We start from the raw sequence: 23,282 nt of genomic DNA, 5'->3' as shown, positions 1-23,282 counted from the left end.
TATATATATATATATATATATATATATATAAACACACACATATATATATACACAATTCTGTTTATTTATATAGCGCCAATTCACAACATGTCATCTCAAGGCACTTTAGTTTACCAGATCATCCAGTCAAATTGTTTCAAAGTTTTCTATCTAAGGAAAACCAGTTGATTGACTCGAAGGCAATCCCTCACAATAAGCATGCTTGTAGCGACAGTGGAGAGGAAAAATTCCCTTTTAACAGGAAGAAACCTCCAGCAGAATCAGGTTCAGTGTGAGCGCCCATCTGCCGAGGCCGACTGGGGTTCAAGGAGACAGAAGCAGACATACAGAAAGCAGCTGTAAAAGGCGACCCCATCCAGGAAACACGCAGCCATCCAGACGAGCTCTGAGCCAGCTCCCATGTCAGAGGATGAAGAGACCATATCCAGCCAGTCATGGTCAGAGAAACAGGAGTGCACTGAATAACAGGCCAATCTCCAACATCTATAAACAAAGGTGTTGATGGCAGCAGCACAGCTGATATTTCTCTCTGTGGTGTGTATGTGTGTATATATGTATATAATGAAATATTGTGACCTTGTAATATCATTTGGAAGAAGGAATTACTTTTTTTTTTCCAGACACGTTAATTAAATTGCCCCAAACATAATTACCAAAAGGTTTTTGTATTTTTTTTTTTCTTTTTGACTTTTTTTTTTTTAACACTCTGAACTTTTTTTTCAGACAGGTTGTGCTAAAACCCAGTTAAATGAAAGCAGTTTTCTGTCGGTGGGAGTATAAAGCTTGTTTCTTCTCCCTCCCTCTACCTCTCCCTCTCTCTCCAGGCGCTGCTGATGCGCTCCATGTCTCCAGAGCTCCCAGCAAAGGGTGGACATCAGCGGGCTCTGAGAGGTGAGAACCAGGGGTGGAGGGGCTCAGAGGGAGGGGGGGGAATAAAGACCGATGTGTGCTTGAGTGAGGAAGATTGGCAGGAGAAAATAATAATAAAAAAAACCAAGTGGTGCGATGTTGACAGAGATGCGCTCGGTAGGAAACAGCGGGATGTTGGAGGATTTCTGCGCTGTGATGTTGATCATCGTGGCTTTATTTAACTTCAACTGCTCAGTTCAGTCACCGTGGATGATTCTGAGATGTTTTGATCAATTTCTCTACAAATGTGAAGAGTTGTTTTGTGTGGATATGTTTGTCTGAGCGGATGGATGAGGCTTCTGGCTGCGGTGCCTTCAGGGATCTAACATAAAAATATGTTTATTTATTTTTAATGGCACATGGTAGTTAAATGCATTACATTTAGTAATAGTTGGTTGTTTTAAATAGTTTGATCTGAGGTTAGTTTTTCTGGACAAAAATTAGATTTATTGTCATACAGGAATCTTTGTTCTAATATAACCATCATACATCCCTGAAAGCACTGACTTGTTTTTTAATTTTAACCTGCAATGTGAGGGCAGTGTTTTGTAAATGATCCTATTGTGGGGAATTGCATCTACATATGGGGACATTCAATTGGTCCCCATATGGTAAAGTTCTATTCTTTGAGTTGGGCTTAAGTTTAGGACTAAGGTGTATTCAGTTTAGGTTAGGTAGGCTGTATGTTGGTAATGGTTAGGTTTGGGGTATGGGTCTGGGTTAAGTTGTATACAATGAAAGTAAGTCAATGAAATGTCCCCATGTGGGGACTGGGTGCTCTAGTGGGGACCAATGTCTGGTCCCCATGGGTACAAATGCTGTTTCAGGCTTTGGTGTTTAGGAGTAAGGTGTGAATTGAGTTGAGGCTGCTGGTTTAGGGATTGGTGGGATTATGAACCCATAATGGTTAGATAAGAGTCATGGTTGCTGAAATGGGTTAGAAATAATTGGAAGTCAATGGAAAGTCCCCAAAAGGATAGAGGGATATATATGTGTGTTGTTGTTGTTAATAAATTATGAAAGTACTCATTTTATTACAGCAGCAAAGCATTTGTAAGTGTTCTGTTTGGTGACTGGGGTGCCATTTCACAGAGTTGTCAGAGTGCTTTAATAGCATTTCTCCTTTCTTCTCTTTGTGTCTTTTTGTATTTTTTATTTAATTTGATCTTATAAGGGTAGATTTGAATATATTAAATGTCCTCAGGTCTGCCCCCTCCATTTCTCTACATTAGGCTGTTCTTTGGCCCTCCTCACCTTACGATCCCTCCGCTGCTTCATCCTTCTTCATTTGCTCAGTTGTTTTATTCTTTCCATTCATTCTTCCCTCTAACTGCCTCTCTCAAGGATACTGTTATTTGTTTTTTGTTTTTTTTGTCTTGTCTTTTTCTTCTAATGATGTAAATTAGTTAAGAACTATTCATTGATCTGGAAAAAAAGTAACAGTATGGCAGGTTGTTGATGCATATAATTAGCCTTACCGCTCTTTCATTTAAAAAATCTGAAGTTGATTGACGAGACCTCTTGGTTACAGTTACATCTGTCTGATTTTTACCATGGACTGTATGAATGCTTCAAGATATCTAAGATAAATTAATGACGATCTTGAATTTATTTCATAGATGAATAAATCATGACTAGCCATGAACTAGATTTTAGATCTTCAGAGTAGCATGGAATTCAGCCACCAAGAAGGAGTCATTGAAGATAAGCAATTTTTGACAAAATAGAATACAAAAAAAGCAGAAGTTCGGGGACGGGATTTTCAATCATGCATCTACATTTTAGATTAAATGTATTATTAATTATTGAATAATAACAGTAGATTTCCATCTTATAATATTAGAATTCCACTTTGTCATTACACTGTCCGAAGTACAAAGCAAGGAAATGTGGTTTGCTTCTATCCTGGGAGTGCTATACAGGATATAAATATACAGGACTTTGGTTTTACTCCTGTAAATTGTATAAAACAACTTTTTTTTTCTCCCCCATACTGAGTCCACACAAGATTTTTATTTATTTATTTATTTTTTTTGTAAAACTAGAAATATTATAGACAGGTCTTCATGTTTCCTTTGTATGCCAGTGGGTGCCATTTTTGTCCAGTCTCTTTCTTATTTAATAAAACTCTGGCTTAATCTGAAAAACATCAAATCCATACAGACTCTTTAGCCAAAGCAGGAGTACGTCAGCGGTAGCTGTTAAGCACTCTCTGAATAGTGCTGGCCTGGCAGTAAGTAGGGAGTAAGAGAAAGTCTGCTTCCCATCCTGGTCTTTTAGCATAGAGACCAGCTCACGGAAATCTGCAAAAATACATTGACTCCTGTTTGCTCTGTGTGACACATCGACGTTAAAACTTTCATATGTTCCCGTTTGTGTAATGGAGAGCTTCAGCTATTCGCTAAATTTATCTAACTTGTTTTTTTTATTGCGCTTTCATATGTGAAACAAAATGAGACGTATATTCAGTGGTTTTCAAAGCGTCTGCAGTCTGAACCGTCATTATACATTTTATCCCACTTTAACGTCACGTCTCCGGCTCCCACTAAACATCTATAGACCTCTCTGCTGCCGCATCACCACTCTCTGCTCCGTTAGAGGCTCTTATCTTAATACTTATGCACTGTTTTTTTTTTTTTTTTTTAATCTTATGGCATCCTTCAACTTATGATGTGGTCATGATACTGTTGGCTCCCATTACTCCAGCATCAACAGTAGTTTATCTTGTTTCCAGTGAAGCTTTATTGAACCCTCTACATCCATTATTATGGGTGACGTCAATGTTTCCCGTCTGCACTTGAGGTTCTCTTTTGTGTCCTGAGCTGGCAGTTCCGTTTAATCAGTAGTATGAATGGCCACATAAAAAAAATTTATTTCAACAAAAATATTCCAATCAGAGGCAACCTCCAGGATGTTGCATTAATGGGAACAAAATGTGATTCTACCATGTTTTGACTGAGGGAATAGAAATAAAACACCACACTTAAGATTTGCTCAAAATTGAAAACCAGAGCAATTATTTTCATTTTACAGTTCTTCTAATCCAAATTAGATTTTTTGTTCCTCATATTTGAAATGATCAAGCAATAAAGCTGAGCATATTACCTAACACTAATATAGCAGCAATGTGATTGGGAGGTAATAACGAGGTAGTTACCAATTAGTTACTATTTTCATTTAGTGCAGGCAAGCAAATTTTCAAATTTCCATCAAAAATGGAAATCATTTTCTCTGAATTGAATGTTTTTAAAATTGTCAGCTTACTTATTGCATATCATTATGTGAAATATGCAAACTAAAATATACCATTTGCTAGAACAATCCATTAAAAGCACTAATTTAGCCAAAAATGTTGCCCCCCCTCCCACATAAAATTCCAAAACAAAAAATTAAATATAAAGAAAACAAATTCCACTCTTAATATCAATGCAAAACTCCTCAACTGGTATCCATATTCTGCTTCTCTAACTATGCTGTTTTTGTCTAAGCCTTTAGTTTAGATTGTCTTTATATGCTTTCAGTTTTGCCATACTCTCTCCATGCACCACTGGAAAACATTTCATCCCCACAATGTTGACGCATTATTGCAAGATCTTTGTGTGTTACATGCAGTATAATACTGCATGTAACTCAGAACTGATTAAAATTAGGAATCTGTTTATTCTTAGATTGGTTGCATTATAACAGCAAATTTCAGCTATTTAAATGGTAAGTAGCTTGTACTTCTATAGCACTTTTTCACTCTCCCAATGATGATGGTACATTGTAGCAACAGCTGCCCTTGGGCTCACTGAGAGAAGTGAGGCTGCCGTACACTGCCGTACCCCCTGACCCACATCAGTAGACAATGCAGTTGAAGTGTCTTGCCCAAGAGAACTGATACCAGACCCAGGGCTTGAACCAACAACCCTCTGATTGCAGGGCAAACTCCTTCAGCTGGCACCGTTGCCCATAGGAAGTTTTAAAATAGCCTAAACCTGGTGTAACAAAAGTCAACCAGCAGAGCAGAGTTCTGCAACAGTGCAAAATGGTGTTCTAGTGTTCGGTGTTTAAATATTGTGACCTGATTACTAACTGGCCTTTATTGATCTCACATTGGAGAAATTTACCCCTGCATTTAAATTAATCCCCTTGGGGAGCAGTGGGCTGTCATTGTCAGAGTGGGGTTAAGGGTCTTGCTCAGGGACCCAGAGTGGCAGGCTGTGGGAGTTGAACTCAAAACCTCCAGGACCCAAGCACAATGCTCTAACCACTAGGCCACCACTACCTCTGCAAAATGCTTGTGTGTGTGTGTGTGTGTGTGTGTGTGTGTATGTATGTATAAATGTGTGTATGTATATGTCTATTTTACAGTTAATGATTGATTACTAAATTAACAATTATTTCAGTAATGGAATAATCAGATTAATTGCTTCAGCCCTATAATGTACTAAACCGTTTAACTCCGAATGCAGATTTACTGTACATATATTTTTTGTAATTAAATTGAGCTTATTTGGAAAAATCAAACACTTGTAATTTAAGCAAAACTCTTTGAGAATTACTTTGGCCCTAAGAATGAAATAAGATTAGTAACAAGGGAATTCATTCAGATTGAGTCTGTTTTCTAACAAAATGTTATATAATTCTACTTCTGCTGTCCTTGGTTTGTTCTTTTAATGATGCAAAATTATTATGAGCTGTGTTTGGCAGGATTCTTGTGTTTGGCCACTTTAATGACAAACTTCATGGCATTTTGTTTGCAATCTTACTAGTTAATGACCTGATGACTGGCTCACTGTGTTATCAGGATGCTTTTCTGGATCATTAAAAATGACTAGTTTATAATTTAGGAAATATTAAATATAATTCTAAAAACTGGAGTTGAACAGTTTATGTTTAAGAAACTTGTAGATGTGATGGGTCATTATAGACTGCCAACATGCTTTTACAAGAGATTAAGAGATTTCATTTCCCTTTGGGATCAATTAAGTATTTTTTTATTATTCCCAACAGGTCTTACAGTTTTTGACATTTAGCAGTTTTGTTTTCATCTCTTGATAATTTATGTCAGATTCCAAAATGTTTACATTTGCTCACAAATCTTTGAAGCAATAATTCCTAATTTTACTTGTGGCTCAAAATGTATCATTGAATGAATTTGGACCTATTGGATCCTACACGTTCATACTGTATGTTGCTGAAATGCAACTGTTCTGATATCCCAAACAAACAATGTTGAAAGTTGAATAGTTAACATTATTTTGTAATTTTTTTCATATTTGCAAAATATGTAGTCTTATAGATAAAGATGGATGCTGATTCTTGTTGGTAAATATATTCTTATTTTGCAATTTTTGCATATTTGTCACACCTGAATGTTTTAGAACATCAAACAAGTCAAAGACGACTCGTATCAAAACAAAATGCAGTTTTTATTGAAGAAGACAAGAAATTCTTAATCTACATGGGAAAATTGAATACTATGCCTTTAGTTATTCTGCTCCTTCCTTAAACCCAATAACTGGTTGGGCCTCCCTTTTAGCAGAAAGAACTGCCATAAGTTTCCTTGAGTCCCTTCCAGAGCTTCGGGGGGGGGAATACACTTATATTTGATAAACATAAGACAGTTATTAAGGAAAAACACTCTTTTTATGTTTAAGGTCATTAGACGGCTCTGGATTAAGATCAGGACTTTGACTAGGCCACTCAAGTCTTTATTTTGATCCTCTTTAGCCATTGACAAGGTAACACTGCAAAGACGACCTAGAAATAATTAAACATTTCCCTAATGAAGTGTATTTAGGCTTAATTTGAATAGGTAAAAAAGATGATTTACCAATGGAATGAGATTTTTTACGCTTTATTTAAGTTTTTGTCCACCTTTTTAATAAAAAAAAAAACATTCTTCTAAAATGGCATTTTGTCAATTGTGTGTCCTCTGACTGTTATTTAGATTTCTTTGTTGTGAAATACTAAAGTGTAACAAGAATGCAATAAATAAATCAGGAAGGGGGCAAACACCTTTCTAATGGATGGTTACCTTGATTTGCAACAACATGGTGTTAGAATTGCTAAGCTTTAATCGTGCCTGGGAGGTGGTGAATATAGGTGCTGCAGAAACCACCAGCTGTGAGTGTGCTGCACTGCAAAGGGGCTTGAGGGATAAGGATAAAAAAGACTTTATAAACAGCTGGAAATCTCCCTGGGTTTCCTCTCACTGTCATCACGGCATGTGTTGAGACGAAAATGGGAGGGCGAAGAAACGTTCAGCTGCAGATGGGGATCCGATGTCATCGGGTTAATAATCTGAGACGTGCATGATAAATTAATGTAGCAGTTTTCTGTGTTTGACACTGCTTTGTTCTCTTGAGCCAGAAAACTGGAGCTGCAAGTCACATCAATGTATGCTATTTGTTTTAGAGAGGCGTGCAGTGTTAAGTTCATTATGTCCAATTAGTGTCGAGCTTTGTTTCGTGTTTAGACCAACATTGTTTTTTTTTTTAAACTAGCTTTAATGTTATGTTGGTTTTCAAATGATTTTCACAGAACGTATTTAGCATTAAAGCACCTGTGACATGATTTTCAATCAAATAATTCAAGAAAAACATTAATATGGAAAATTTGACAGTATTTCACATTTCATTGTGATTAAATTGAATAAGTTTGACATAAATGGCCTATTTTGTTTGTATAGTTTGATGTTTTTAATGCAGATGTCAACATCTTTTTCACTAAGCATGTTTTTCTATGAATATTGCATGTAGCCATAGTCCTTTATATGCTTAAATAAAATAAAAAAAATTAGATAAAAGGCTGCCTTTTAACACACCTAACTTTGTTTTTTATTTTTATGACTGAATTAAATAATGAAAACAAAGGCTGTATTGTCAGCCATGGTAGCAGCAGTCTGTTTACCTGCCTGCCTACATGTGCTTTAAGATTTAACCCACATTTCTCAAAGCTGCTAATTTCAGCAGTTTAAAGTTTATTTTCAAAATCTATTCTTTTCAGATGTGGATATGAAGTTCTGGGGAAATGTCATGCGCTCTTTGAGAAGATGAGGAATTTGTCAAAGACTTGAACTGAGACTTAGAAAAAGGAGATGGAAATCTGGATTTTAGGTTGTACAAGCTATATTTTGTTTCAGTCTTAAATGTCACTAAATTTAAAGTGACACTTTCTTTTTTTTTTTTTTTTTTTTTTTAGGTTTAGGTAGCTTTAAAATGATAGGTTTGGCGCTGTATGAGCTCAATCAAATCAAGTACTTTTATGTATTTTAAGCACTGTCTAGCATATGGATTCTTGAAATATGACTTAAAATCCTCCTTTGTTATAAAAAATCAACACTACTGCAACAAGGAAAGGACATTAGTGATTAAAAGCACTTGTGGATGTAGAAATCAACATTGTCAGTTTTTTAAAGTTAATATCAAGGTTTAAACATACAATCTAAATAACTGGTATGCAACAAGGACAGAAACAACTGGGTATGTTTAGTCTTTAAAAGTGAAATCTACTCATAACAGTAAAAATTACATACTGAGTTATTTTATCTTATTCTGTCTGGGAGTCGTGCCAAGTGTGGAATAATTAAACATGGATCCACTAAGCTTGGGAGGGAAAGCTAATTTTACTTTTTAAGAAGTGCTTATTGTCATTGCTTCATTTTTTTTTTTGTTTAATTTAACTGAATTGGACTCTAGATAATATTAACCATTCTACACAGTACATTACAATACTTTCTTTTATTTTCTTATGTCCTTTTTATACACTTTTGAGGCCCACAGCTTAGTGACAAAATTATACTTGCAGCTTGCGGTTATGATGACCTTACGGGCTGAATAGCCCCTCGTTTCAGTAAAAGAAGTTTAGCAATTCCTGCTTTGAACTGTCCAACATTTTGAAAGCTGTGTTCGGTAAAATGCTTAGAAATAAACAGCTGAGCATCAAGCTTTGCAGGGATCTTCTGATAGACAAAAATAATCCATGCCTGTCGAGTTTATGGATATTTGGGAAGACGGTGAAAAATGTCCCCTTTTTCCGTGCAGCCTGGAACACTGCATTTACACCTGTTGTTCTGGCTCTTTTTTTTATTTTTATTTTTTTAGTTTTTACGGCACTAGTGGCTGGTTTTTATGGACAGTAGGCTGACAGGAAAGAGGATTGAAAGAGGCAGTGATGCATGTGCCCATGCATGGGCCGTGTGTGCTAACTACTGCGCCACCAAAATACGCCGGTTCTGGCTCATTTTCAATAGAGAAACTGCCTGCTTTGTAATTCTTGTAGAAGTAAACCCAACTGTAGGCTGAACAGCTAAACTAGTGTCCAAATCTACCTCTATTCATTTTCTTGGGCCATTGAACCAGTGGGCTGGTCTGTATGTAAATTTCAGGACGTGACAAAAGTACAGGCCAGAACCAAATAAGGCATAATCCCCGAGTTTACGTCAACTTTGAGCTTCGTTTGGATTCGCCTGTTTTATGGTGGACGTTTGGAATTGTGAGATTTGCAAAAAAAAGGAGGTCTCGAAATGTCGATGATGAACTTCTTTGTACACCCATTTCACCCACTGAACTACAGTATCATTAATCTATGACAATGTAAACTCAGTTTTGCATTCTACAACCACCTTTAAGGGCTAGAGAGTTTTTCCCTTTGCACCCTTCTCTACTTACAAAATGGTATTTCACATGCCCTGCAGCTGGAAAAAGGAGGATTCTGGGCTAGAACAAGAAAAAGAAGGTGAAAGTGGATTAAATCAAATCTGATAAAGGAAAGGCTCTTTAAATTCGACTGATAAAGGTGTACGTGAGTTTTTTAGTTAGAACATTTACTTGGCATGCATACTGAGGGATCGAAGTCAGTCTGCTGATCCTGATCACAGTTTAACAAGCCAACATCTAATCCTGGGAGCAGGATGGATCAATCAAAATTTAAGCCTGATCACCAGGATCCAGAGCAGGTATTTGAGTGTCATGGTGAGCTGCAGCTTTGTGACATCTATCAAACTAATGGTACGTGTGGAATAATGACAGCATGTTGGAGGCCATCAATTCAGAGATGATTTCAGCCCCCATCTAATTTGCAATTGCAAACAAATGGCAATATTTTTCCTTTCATAGGAAGCAGCCCTCTGAAGCTTTGCTGCCTGCTGTGTATGTGCCTGTGTATTTGTTACCTTGTGGAGACGGTTTAAGGCCAATTTTCCTGTAGCATGCTAATTTGTGAGGACCAGTCTACTGGTACTGATGAAGGAAAGGTCTCTTCTGGTGCAGGGGGTTGGGTACTATAGTGTTAATGAAGTTTAGTTTAGGCTAGCATTGTTTTGGTAATGGGTAGGTTTAGACTATAAAAGGGGTTAAATTATGACTGGAAGTCAATGTAAGGTTCTCTGTAGTTATTTCCAAACATTGATTTCTTATTATTGTCTCTGAGAATTTCAGAGGAACCAACAGCTGGCAGAAAGCATTGATCAGCTGACATGAACTTAAATGTGTGTTGAAGTTGCATGCAAACTCCAGCTGTTTTTCTCCCTTCCCTTTTGGTTAAGTCTTAACTAAACTTATTTTACCTGAAAACTGAAAACCTGCTTTTCACAATAACATTCTTGCATGCACACCATTCTCTTGTGGGGCCTTTATTCTCTTATTACAGCTCCTTTGTGTTTCTTAAGCTGCGAGTCTGCAAAACATTATTGACAATCAGAATTCTGTATTCCCTTTACAATTAAGCCTTCTGATGTCTTAACATCTTTTAGTGAAGTGTGAAATTAATAATTTGGCATCCGGGCATCATATGTTGTTGCAGGCATGAACTGGTTACTGGTCTTACCTATAGGGACACAGGTCAGGGCACAGGTGGACTTGGGAGTTGGTCCATCAAATGGTTTTAAAGTATATAATGTGAATAGTTTGGAGGAAAACATTAAATGTTTTTTTAGTTTCTTATAAGATGGCAGGTCAGTTTAAGTTTCAACTTCTCGTTTCTTTTAAATAAAAATCCTGAAAACGACACACTGGTGCTTCAAAACTTGTAGGGTTCAGCAAAGTTGCATTTCATTTTTGCTTTGGCCGGCAGGCTTTGAAGCTTGTAATTACTGCATGTCCGTCCGGTTCAAGGCCAGTGATGAGTCGTGTAGCGCTGAGGTCAAAGTTGCTCTGCATGAAATGGGGCACTCACTCTTGTTTACTTCTGCCTAAAAAGGACATTTAAAATGCTCCATTTGATGTGGGTTCTGAATTAATCATTCCTTTGATTTAAAACTTACACTATTAGTGGGGGTCATAGCATGAGTAATGTCACCAAAACTTAATATCTCTACAGGCAAGGCTTAGTATGAGCTTTAAATGGTATATGTCACTATTGCTAGTTGTTGCTGACTTTCTGGTCTCCATTAGTTCCTTGTTTTTCTGGTGCACATCCTTTCAACTGCCTGCAGTTGAATCCTTAGAAAACAGATCCCTGTATTAAGACTGGTGGTATTCTCATGGTGAATGCCTGCTTTGCATCTGGTGATGGTAGTGATACAATGCATAAAGTAGGAGGCATAATTTAGGACGACTGCTGTATCCGTTGATTTCACCTCCAATTAGGTAAACTTTGACAGTGGCGTTGGATGTAGGAGTTTGCACTGAAATCGAAGGGTTGATGGTTCAAGCCCTGACTCCGGCTTTCAGTGTCGTTGTGTCCTTGGGCAAGACACTTCACCTGCATTGTCTACTGATGGTGGTCAGAGGGCCCAGTGGCGCCAGTGTACGGCAGCTTCTGTCAGTGAGCCCCAGGGCAGCTGTGATTATAATGTAGCTTGCCACCATCAGTGTGTGAGTGTGTGTGTGTGAATGGGTGAATGACTTGAATAAAGGCGCCATATAAGTACATACCATTTACTATTTAACATTATGTTGAAACCACAACTTTGGTCCCATTATAATTTTTTGAACAATGAATAAAATCAGGATCAGAAACAAAGGAACTAAACACAGAATATTTATCTAATAGGTATTAAAGCCTGTTAATTTTAATTTGATGCTGTGTAGTTGAGAAGTCTGATTAAAAAAAAAAAAAAAAAGACCAAAGCATAAAATTATCATCAAATAAAACATTATATGCCAAGTGTTTTGTCTTAATATTGTCGGCCATTTTTGAGTCCAACATAACTTTTTGCACTGGGCCCTACCAGCAGACGTTTACAAGGGTGTGTGCCATCTGCTGGCACACACCCTTGCCTGAGTGGGCACTGCCTGAGTGAGTCCATCAAGTTGTCAGCAAAATGAACATTTCCGCGGCTTTTGCTCCCACTTCACTGAACTCCAACGTTCATATTGTATTCTGAGTGCCACTCTCATTTAATCCCTCTTGGCAATTTAGCTTTTATTTTTTGCTTTTTTAATATTGGACACTTCTTCTTTTCTTTTAGCACTTTTGCTAGTTGTTACTGACTTGTCTCCATTAGTTCCTTGTTTACTTGTGTGCATATGATACTCTATGTCCAGGCATGAGGTCTTTCTTTGATTAAAAATACACAATATTATTTGCAAACAAAAAAAGGTGATTGGGTGTGACAGTTCAATTAGAAAACTTTTACAGGCAACCATAGTTTTCTTTAATAAGCTCCTCCTTTACTAAATTTCTACAAATTACATAAATTTCAAACTGTGAAGCCAGCTCTTTACAATACCAATAACTTCTAGCCTGAGCAGTCTGCAGTAAAGAATTTCTCTATTTTCTGACTTTAGTAATATTTAGTGAAGCCTTTACACAAAAAAGTCTGGGTCAACTTAATATGAATTACTGAGAAGTTAAAGCATTTTGTAAGGCTGGAAAAATGACAAATGTTTAGGTTTAGCTCATCTATATTTGTCCTGGCAGGTTTAAAATGATCCTAGAAATTGTAAGAATAAAGTAAATATCTGACCCTTTTTTTAAAACTTATCTCAGTAAAACTTGTCAAGCTTGTTTGATGTTCTTGTCTAGGCAATATCAGAGGGATGATGTAGCATCCTATATGCTGATAATGGTTTTGGAATGAATGGGGTTAAAGATGAAGAAAAAAATCTTGAGCACCAAGCTATCTGATTGATTGAATAGAAGGTTTAACAGAGAACTGGTAGAATTTATGATTCGTCCATCTCATTCATCCTGTGCCTCCTGACAGAAGCCAAAGAAAAACAATTGAGATTCAATAAGATTCAATGAATGTGTCTCTCCCTGCAGCATCCTTCAGACACTGAGGAAAGACCACAGGAGGACATAAAGAAAGAAGTCTGTTACTGATAAAGAAGAGAGGATAACTTAAAGGCTACAAAGACACTGGTGATGGCTGAGGCACCTCAGCAGGAACAGCAGCAGCAGCAGGAGGAGGAAGAGGAGCAGCAGCTGCCAAGCTCTGTGGAGACCACTGAGCCTGATGAAGGCTCAGAGGAACCAAACCAGGTCATCAAAACGGCTCGACCACTTCTGTCAATGAGGTCCATGAGTACCATAGACCCAGATGATGACTACCCCAACATGACTGTTTACAGAAAGGTAGGACAGCAAACACACAAAGCAATTAAAATGTTTTGGAGCTTTAAATTGGTTATTAGACACCACTGGTTTCTCTTGTTGTTCTTTGCGCTACAGCACCTTTTTAAATGCTGTCAATCATTTAAAAGCTGTCTTTAACTGGTAGAATACGATAAGTATATTAACTTCCATGTTTGAAGGAAAATAACTTGAAAACCAGCTGACATGAAGCGGAGGTTGTGAGGAGGAGGGAAAATGTGTCAAAGGTTTGTGGGGTGTAATATTAACCTCAAGATGTACAGTAGCAGCCTTTGGTCTTGTGTTGCTTTAGTGTAACATTTAACCTGAATTTGTTAAAAGCGAGGATGAAGTATGCAGAGAAACCCTCATGTTTATTTACCACAGATATGAAGCAACAGCAGTCACTGCTGCAGCTGGTTATGGGTTAGTTTATGAGTGGAAGGTTTGGAGTACAGGAAGAGTGAACACATTTACAACCCTTTTTTCACAAATGCATCTTGTCATTGCAAAGGTCTGGATTTTGATTCCTTCATGCAAATAAGTCTAGCAGAAATTTAAGTAAACAGATATAATGCTGAGCTCAAATTGGAGGCTGTGCGGCTGCTGTAAGGAAACCATTCAAATTAATGTGGAACTCGCATTAGCCACTGTGCAGTGTGGGTGTGGTTCAACATGAGGGAAGTTTAGCTTGATGTGGCAGCTGTCTCTGCATCAGGCTCCTGCCAAACAGGAACATTTTGAGAATAAATCAAACTACCAAGCTACTCTAACTTGACTAGAGGGAACAGAAACTCAGAGCAAAAATGGAGAGGCTAATGAATGATGAACAGGGATATTTATTTGCAACAATGGCGAGTTTTTCCATTTCTGCAGCTGGAGCTGCAGCGGTACCGTCCTGGTTGCAACATTCAGTGTGGAGATCTTTCTGCTGCACCATTGAGAGCTGTTCATAAGCCTTTATAAATGCAGATACAATGTGCTGTTTGAAATCAATGACTATTGGGTTATAATACATATTCTTATAATCAAGTTTATTTTATTTTTTCTTTAAAGGCACATCTTATATCAACTTTTTTTAAATGCTTCATACCATTTTAGGTTGGCTGCATTGCATCAAAAGATGCATTGTGTGGGCATGCTTGAGTATATTGGAGGAGAAAATGAATTTGTCTGGGCTAACGGTGTTTTAGACCACAATTTATGTTGTTCAAGTCCTGTTGTCTCTTTGAGGGTAAAATAACATTTATCTCACTGAAAGAGGACTTTGCAAAGACTAAGATGTGGGGAGGAAATCCATTAAAGTTACATACTAGTGATGCAGAATAACTATCTTGTACATCTCACTGCCTCAGATTAGATTTCTTTTTTAAGTGTGTTTAGACCGCAGGGTGAGGAATCAGTATTACTGTTTATAATCATACATTTTAGATCGATCTAAATTCTTTATAAGAAAAGTATACATAATAAAAAGGTTACCTTATTATGTAAGTAACCTTTTTATTATGTAACCTTTAAGTCTTTAGTGTTACCTATTGCTATTATCTGTTTCAACAGCATTACAGTCATTTTTATTTCCTGATGAAACCAGTGCAGTGACTCTAATTTATTCCAGTGGGGCCTTAAAATCAACTTAAGGCATAAAATACTAATTGCACTTGCATATTTTTGACATAAGTGTTTAATTATCACAAAAGAATTCAGTTCTGATAGAAATGCGCTCAGGCACCTCTGGTCTCAGAGGATGAGGGTCTGCTCATTAACTTTTAGGATGGCAAAAATCCAGCTAAATGTTGGTCCTGAGGATTAGATATTATATAGCTTTTTTCTTTACAACCCAACCGGCTTTGCAGTGAAGGGTTTTTAATTTTGGTTTTTGATTTCTTTTTTTTAATCAATCCTCCAAAGAGGTGATTTATTGGTTGACACTTAAGTTTGTCCTCATTAGGAAATGAAAGTGTTTATTCTTTACTCTTTTGTACGGTGGCTGAGAAGTGCAAAACACATTTACAATTCAAAAACACATTAACAAATAAAAAACAAAATAACATTTGAAGAAACAAAATTATATTTTATGAAACGAATGTATTTTTGAAAAAAAAGTTTACATTTTTAAAAACAAATTTACATTTTAGCAAACAAATTTACATCAAAAAAAAAAATGGACCGTTCGGAAACACTTGTACAAGTGCAAAGACAAAACTGCAAGTGGCAAAACACAGTTACATAGCCAAAAACAAATTAACAAAGGACGGCTACACGGAAAGGGAATGTCCCAGTAGCCGGATGTGACGTCACGATTACCCTGACTTGTAGTGCAAACAGCTCAATCTGTAGTCCTCCTGCTTGTGCAGGAGGACGTGAAAATTCAGCGGCGATTTTAGATGGAAAGAATTTCACTGAAGCTGTTTTTCTTAAGTTTACGCTAACCGAACAATGTTTTGCCCTTATTGTGGTCTCTGGAACTTTTACGGGACACGGACCATGTGGCAGGACCAAGCAGCAGGGCCGAGCTCAATTCGTGGCAGTGGCTGCGATGCAGCAGTTCCGGTGGTCCTGGTCCGTGTACCGTAAAAGTTCCAGAGACCGTCCGCACGAAGAACAAAATGGTGTAAATTGGCTGAAATTTGCTCCACAATAATAAAATCGCTGTTGACTTTTCACGTGAAGCAGGAGGACTACAGATTGAGCTGTTTGTACTACAAGTCAGGGTAATCGTGACGTCACATCCGGCCACTGGGACATTCCCTTTCCATGTAGCCGTCTTTTGTTAATTTGTTTTTGGCTATGTAACTGTGTTTTGCCACTTGCAGTTTTGTCTTTGCACTTGTACAAGTGTTTCCGAACGGTCAATTTTTTTTTAGATGTAAATTTTTCCAAAATGTAAATTTGTTTTTAAAAATGTAAACTTTTTTTTCAAAAATACATTTGTTTCATAAAATATTATTTTGTTTCTTCAAATGTTATTTTGTTTTTTATTTGTTAATGTGTTTTTGAATTGTAAATGTGTTTTGCACTTCTCAGCCACCGTACTTTTGCCTGCATGAATCAGTGCAGTATGTCACATGAAGTAGCGAACAGAGGCAAATATGGCTTTTTTTGTTTAATGGAAAATCCTTCTGCTGGATTGTTAAGATTTGGTAACGGCAATATGTGTAATAAATTTGGCTTCTATTGACCTTTTTGTCTGCAATGTTGGAGTAGAAACGGTTTTCTCTTTCCATGGATATTGCTTTACAGGTTTACTCTGAATATAAGACAAAGGTTGACAAGGTTGTTCTCTAAGCTTGAGAGAATAATTTATGTGGGTGCTACTAGTTGACAGACGAAGAACTCCAATCTGTGAGACTTCATCTCTCAAACCCTTGTTTACTTGTAAGTTTACTTTTTTAAGTCAGACTTTATGCCTCAGTTTGAGCGTAGGATGGCAGTATGACTGCAGAAGGCCTTTAAGTTAAAGAGTGCAAAATGATGCCCCTGGAAGCAGGAAATGAGCAAATGCAAATGTTATTTTGCAAAAGAGAAGAATAAACAAAATATAGTTTAACATGTGCAACAACAATATGGATAACAACCAGTGTGTGTGTGTGTGTATATGTATATGTATATAATAAACAAAATATAGTTTAACATGTGCAACAACAATATGGATAACAACCAGTGTATATATATATATATAAAAAAAAGAAATCAAAACCCCCTGTCCCTTTGAGGTCAATATATTTTAGTTGTACTTTTTAGTCATCAGTCAAGTCAAATTATGTTGCAATTTCAGTTTTTTCCTTTTCTTCGTTTATGGGTACGTGTTGTTACCACTGGGAAGTTCACGTCAGTGAGAAGAATGGAGTTCAACAGAGGTTCAGTTCTGCACAGGTTCGCCATCTCCTTTCAGAGGGAATCCATGGAATCTGATCCAGTTTGATCCAGCCAAAAACCTAGCCTGCACACAATATTGTTATTGCATTCAGCCAAATAAACTTTCTTATCAATTCTTAGAGCTATAGCAATTGTTATTCTTCATCCCTCACATTACCTCCGTAATGTTTTACATGCAAGTTTTTTGTCCAACTTAAAACACTTTGTAGTACATGTAATCATCTTTAACCTATGTAAAAAAAAAAAAAAAAAAGTAAAATCCTTTTCAACTATGAATCTATGATTTTTTGTAATTTAACAAAGTACAGCATAGGTTTTTAAATCATCTTTCAAGCCTTATTAAATCATGACATGAAATGCAATTATCACCTTACCAAAGAGCATAAAATCTTTCTAGACCCAATACTCTCAATCACCCTTTACATCAGTAAAATATCAGATACGGCGTTCATCTGTAATCACCAACCTTTTTAAATTTCCCCTTGATAACCCAGGAAAAGGTACACTTAACATTAACAAACACTACATTTAACCAATAAAAATAATGTAAAAAGCACTTAAAATACTTCCTAAACTTAAATATATTTTGGTGAAACCAAAGCTTAACAGAAATTATATTTAGAGCTTTTAACACAACAAAATTCACCCACGAATTAGACGTAGAGAAATGCCAATTTAGGCATGACGACTACACAGCTTGTTTAGAAAACACGTGGTCTTAACTCACTAAGATGAGATCTCAGCAAGCATGTGCAATACACACCCCCACGGTCTCTGCTCATGCTGCCATCAACTTAACATAAATATTCTAAATTAGCTTCGGTGCGGTGCCACCTTTATTTGTTGCCACTGTCACAACAAATTTCGTAATGCATTGCAAGGAGAGCTCTCGCAAAACATTCTGGGATAGATCTGCTCGTCTAGTGACCATGGATGACTACTTTTCAATGTGCATTGTGTGAAATTTCGAGCCCACTTCGTTTTTTTATACACTAGATGTTTGGACACTCGTTTAAAATGGCGTAACATCTATATATAGACCTATATAATGGTTAGGGTTACGTTTGGACACAGCCATAGTCAGTGAACTAAGGCTTCTGCTGTATTTTTCCGACTGCTCGACTACCTGTTATGGCTGAGGCAAGAAAAAGTTTAAACCTTCTGAGGAGGCTAAAAAGAGAAGCTAAAAACGATCGTGTGTGATGAAAGAGTCGATCTTTGAAAGGAGTTTGTTCGTTGATGTAGGCTGGAAGAAGCCGGATGTAAAACCGATACTCAACTTTATTATCAGGCTGGTAAGTTAACACTTTGCTCCCAGCATACAGTCCTATATCTTTATTATTTTGGATGTTTAGCAGAAGCAAAATACAGGCAGTTACAGGTCTAGCGCCCCTAGTGGCCAGAACGTTACACTGGTTGCCTCTAAATATTTGCCATTACACAAAAGGCCGTTTGCTATTAAATATGAATGTCCTGCAGTACTTTCTCATATTTTCAGGATGACTCGTCAAACATCTACAAAGGCACAGTGGTGCTTTGCACGAGTTACAGTGAAGATCTTACTAGAAAGCTCGCCTTTTTTCACAGCTGAGGTCAGTTTTTACCATTTGGAAGTTAAAGTCAGGCTCTAACTGATCCTAGGTCAGATCTTCGGGAGTAATTGCTAATGAAGCCTCTCTCCAAAAGGGAGCAATTTGATCTACTACTGTATTCAGAGGGTGCTAACAAGGTGAACCACCTCATTCTTCCCTGTTATCCTGTTACAAATCCTATTTGTACCGGTATACACTTTTACTGTGCCTTTTTTAACATGTTTATTTATTTTTTTTATATCTGAATTAAAGCAAACATTAAACAGATCTGAGAAACATCCTAATATTTGATTGCATATGTAACACCAGTGCCTGGATAGGCTCTGTCTGCAGCTTTTATTAACGCTGTGTATCGTTTTTCTGTTTTGTTTTCCAGAGGATCATTGCAGTACTTACATTATTTAAACTGCAGATTATTCTAAGTGAGCAAATATTTTATCTCAGCAATTCATATTTTCCCAGTAGCATACATATGGATGTATGGATATTATATTAGGTTCAGGAGATTCATCACTGTTGACAAGAGCCAATTGTTGACTCTCATATTTTCCTGCATGAATTCAAACCTGTCAGCCAGTATCTGCTCATAGACGCTGCCTGGGCCTGTGTGTATTTCTGGGTATGTGTCTAAGGAAAGAAAATTAGATGCAGTGAATTTGTGGATGGATCTTATTGTCCAAGCACAGGGGTGCTTAACTTCTGGCATATGGGTTTTCATCTTTTTTTCCCAGCAATACTGGCAGCTTCTGAAGTGGACACCGTTTTACTGGGCCTGTTTGCACTCATACATTTTTTCCCCCTTATTTCTCTGTTGGCTACTAGAAAATGCTGGCTTTGTGTGCTGAATTTCACTGAACCAGCTCAAAGGTTTTATATTTTTCAGAAGCTTGTCTGCCTTTTGATGGAGGTCTTTTATTTATTTTTTTGACCATTTAATTGCTTGAATGTAAATTACAAAAAAACGTGTGGATGTGTACTCTAGAATTTGTATATCTATTGTTGTTTTCATTTTGTTTTTAATGTTTTAAATTTCTAAGAGGTGATTAAAAAAAGCAGTCCCGGTTATCTGCTGCTGAATGAAATTTCTTCATCAAACAATTAGACCTGATGCTTCACTATATGATTAAATTGATCCGCTCACACTCTTCATGTTTACGCAATGGAAAGTAGTCATTCTTCTTACTTTGATCAATATTTCTAATTATCCGTTATCAAAAATATCCATGCACAGACATATCCATTATGCTGATTTTAACGGTAGTCTTTGGCCTTTTTTTTTTTTTTTTTTTTAATGGGAACACTATCCAAAAAAAAACACCATCCTGTGTTTTTTAAAAATGTGGAAAATGTATTTTACTTCCAGATTTGGTAAAAAGGGGACTAACTTGATGCATTTTGGAACAGTTTGAGAATCTCGAACTAAATTTCACAATAGTTTTGGTTTGGGCACCTAAACCAATTTTTTCACGTTGATAAACTTAGTTTTTAATCCTAATGTTTTACTTTAATATAACCATTTGGACTGTTTAACGAATCTGGCTCCCGCTAATGAGACAGACATTCGGCCCCTTTGAAAAGCTAGACTGATCAGAATGTGTCATACGACATTCTAGTCAATATTCTCCCTTAAACCTGTTCGATATACTCTCCACCAAACCCCAAAACAGTAAGTTAAGAGAGCAAATATATTTGCTAAACAAAAATCAACGATCTTACTGTGAAAAGGTCACTTTAAGAAAAAACTATTGGATTTACCTCAAACAGATGGAAAAATACCTTTTTCTTTTTTTACCGACCTCTTTGCACTTTAACTGATGGCTGCTCTTTGCCTGTCCTTGCCTCCATCTGGAACAGAGCCAAGGGCCAAAACAACTTCAATGATTTTGCTGAAGTGTTCTTGGGTTTTAGAAATTGTGCTGCCTGCCAACTGCCAAATCAGTCACTCAAAGGCCTGACACTTCTATTACGTGATCTAGCTTTTGTGTTGCCATCATCCTCTTGAATTACACAATATTGAGTCTCACAAGCAAAGCTAAATCTCATGTCCTTTATAACAGAGATATTGTATATGAAATGTATTTTCCCCTCACAAAGGATAATATATGAAGTCAGCAAGTTTAAAGAATAGCATTGTCAACACTAAAAAAGAAAAACTTACTTATCAAACTTATAAAATCTAAATGTTGCCCTTCTGTCTTTTTTCTTCTGGTCAAAGTTATAGAACTAAAGATTCTACAGCAAAAATGGATTTTGCAAATATGAACAGTAAAAATGACATTTTCTGTGCATCTACCAGTATTGGTGGTCATGTTTATGCTTATAGTCTAGGGAAACTCCACAAACGCTCATCTTGTTAGTTATTCACACAATTGAATTGCATTTTATGTAGTGATGCTGTAAGAGAAGTCAATAGGTTTTTTCCAATCTTTATTTTAGACCTTTTTAGTGTTTACTCCTCTTTATTCACTAGAAGTAAGTCAATACCATATATTCCATTCACGCCTTCTAACTGAGAGCTGTGTTGAGGTTTGGTGAGCAATGATTCATGTCTGTTTCCTGGTCAGCATCTCTGATATTTGAAACTACTTAATGCCATGGATCGGAGATTGACGATGTGTCCAAGCAGATAATTCAGCTATAGACAATCTTGACTGGATTATATTGTTTATTAAAAAAGGAAAATGTATTAATAGGCTGAAAAAAATGTAAGATATTCCTACTCAGTTTTTTAATATTTTGACCAGCTTAAGGCATGTGTGCCTGCAAGTCTTCCACTGCTAAAGGCTCATACTGCATTAGTAAATGTCTGCTCATTTATGGCTGGTTGTACTTTAGCTTTGCATCCTTCTCGTCACTTAGTGGATGACTAAGCACATGTTTTCACAGCACAGCTGGCTGAAGATTTATGAGAAGCGCACTTTGCAACAGAGCAGGTAGAAAATGGCAAGCTAATCACATCAAGGTGATGGGAAGAGGCTAATTGGGGGAGCTGAAATCGACGTGGTTAAAAATGATGACAACGTTACTCATCACTTTTTTTTTCTTGTTTTTTAATACACTTGTAAAATTTGAGCAATGCTTTCATGAAATTGTCAAATTGGTCATCATTGGAAGAGGTTTTCCACAGTAGTTGCTCACAAGTGATAATAAATATCAAAACATGCTACTGATAAATTGTTCATTGTTGTTCAAATTTTTCAGAAATGTTTTATGTTATAAAAAAGACTTGATGCTGCAGTTTCATAAAAAAAAAATTCTAGTCTTGTGGGGTTTAATCCGTCATTGATGTAGACGGCAGAAGTGATTACAAACTTATGGATTAGTTTCTAAAAAAAAGATTTTCATAATGGCTTTGGTAGGGCCTTTAATTTACCTGGCTGTCTTTATGGTTGGGGAAAAATCAGGACACCCCTATTAACTAAGAGGGCAGTTTTTATGTGGGATTTAACAGGAAAACTGTACAATGAGGGAAATGCAAAAATTTGTTTAATGCAGAACTAGGACTCATCCTCTAATTTGAGAATGCATTTTATCTTTTTTACATGTTTTATTTGTTTTGTCTGACTTTACAGAGGAAACTGGCCCGTATGATCATAGCGAGTTTTGCTTTCCTGAGAATTCATTAGTCTGCTTACCAAAACCAATCATATTCAGAGTGAAACCTGTCATGATGTTACAAAGGTCTGACCCAAAATGCAGAAAACCGAACAGAGAGACCAGGGAAAAGGTTTAACGAGTTTTATTGAAGTAGTTAAACAGGGGGAGAAGTGTTGCTCAGAACACTGCTCAACCGGAACTGTAAAGTGAGGGGAAGACACAGCGGTCAGTTCAGGCTCAGTGGAGAATTTGACTCATGAACTTGAAGAGGATTTGGTTGCCGACTCACGTTTCCAGAGAAGTTTTTGAATCCTTGTCTCCTGTCTGTGTGCCGTTGTTCCAGTGTTTGTCTGATTCGGTGGAGGGCGGAACAGGGTTTACCCAGAATGCGGTTGATTGTTGGTGAACGGAGAAGCTGACTGCCACTCAGATTTCCTGCGGTACTTGAAAGGGTCGTAGTGGAGAATAATCCCTTTCTCAGTGAGAAGCTCAAACGATCTCTTAGGGAAAGTGGATCCAAACCTCCTGTTTGAACCCCAGCTCAGTTTGAAGCTCAGTTGATCCTTCCAGGGAGAGAAGGTCCGAGAAATCCAGTTTGCAGGATCACTTCCTGCCGAGAGGCAAAGACAAAAAACAAAGTTTAACTCGGGTTCACAAAAAGCTCAGCTTGACTCAGCAAAAACTCTGCTTGGCTAGAGTACCCAAAACTGGCAAACACTCTGGCGTCAAAGTAGTGGCAGTCAGCAGCTTAAGAACATTCAGTTTAATGAGGAAACCATCAGCAGGCGCCTCCTGGTGGATGAA

The 23,282-nt window shown here is 37.1% G+C and overlaps 1 protein-coding gene across 1 annotated transcript in view; it reads left to right on the top strand.

Annotated features, from left to right (window-relative positions):
- The first annotated feature begins 476 nt into the window (after positions 1 to 476).
- The window catches only part of LOC107105223 (regulator of G-protein signaling 6-like), a 103,059-nt gene continuing 80,253 nt past the window's right edge, over positions 477 to 23,282 (top strand). Inside the window, exons 1-3 of the mRNA XM_015405350.1 lie at positions 477 to 495; positions 825 to 891; positions 13,105 to 13,416. Of these exons, the coding sequence (XP_015260836.1) occupies positions 13,207 to 13,416 (210 nt within the window). The 5' untranslated portion in view covers positions 477 to 495; positions 825 to 891; positions 13,105 to 13,206. The remainder of the gene's footprint in view (positions 496 to 824; positions 892 to 13,104; positions 13,417 to 23,282) is intronic.

The sequence above is a fragment of the Cyprinodon variegatus genome, unplaced genomic scaffold, assembly GCF_000732505.1.
Source record: "Cyprinodon variegatus isolate N-32 unplaced genomic scaffold, C_variegatus-1.0 Scaffold37, whole genome shotgun sequence".
In the NCBI taxonomy this organism is placed as follows: Eukaryota; Metazoa; Chordata; class Actinopteri; order Cyprinodontiformes; family Cyprinodontidae; genus Cyprinodon; species Cyprinodon variegatus.
This window is presented reverse-complemented; position numbering and strand designations above follow the sequence as displayed.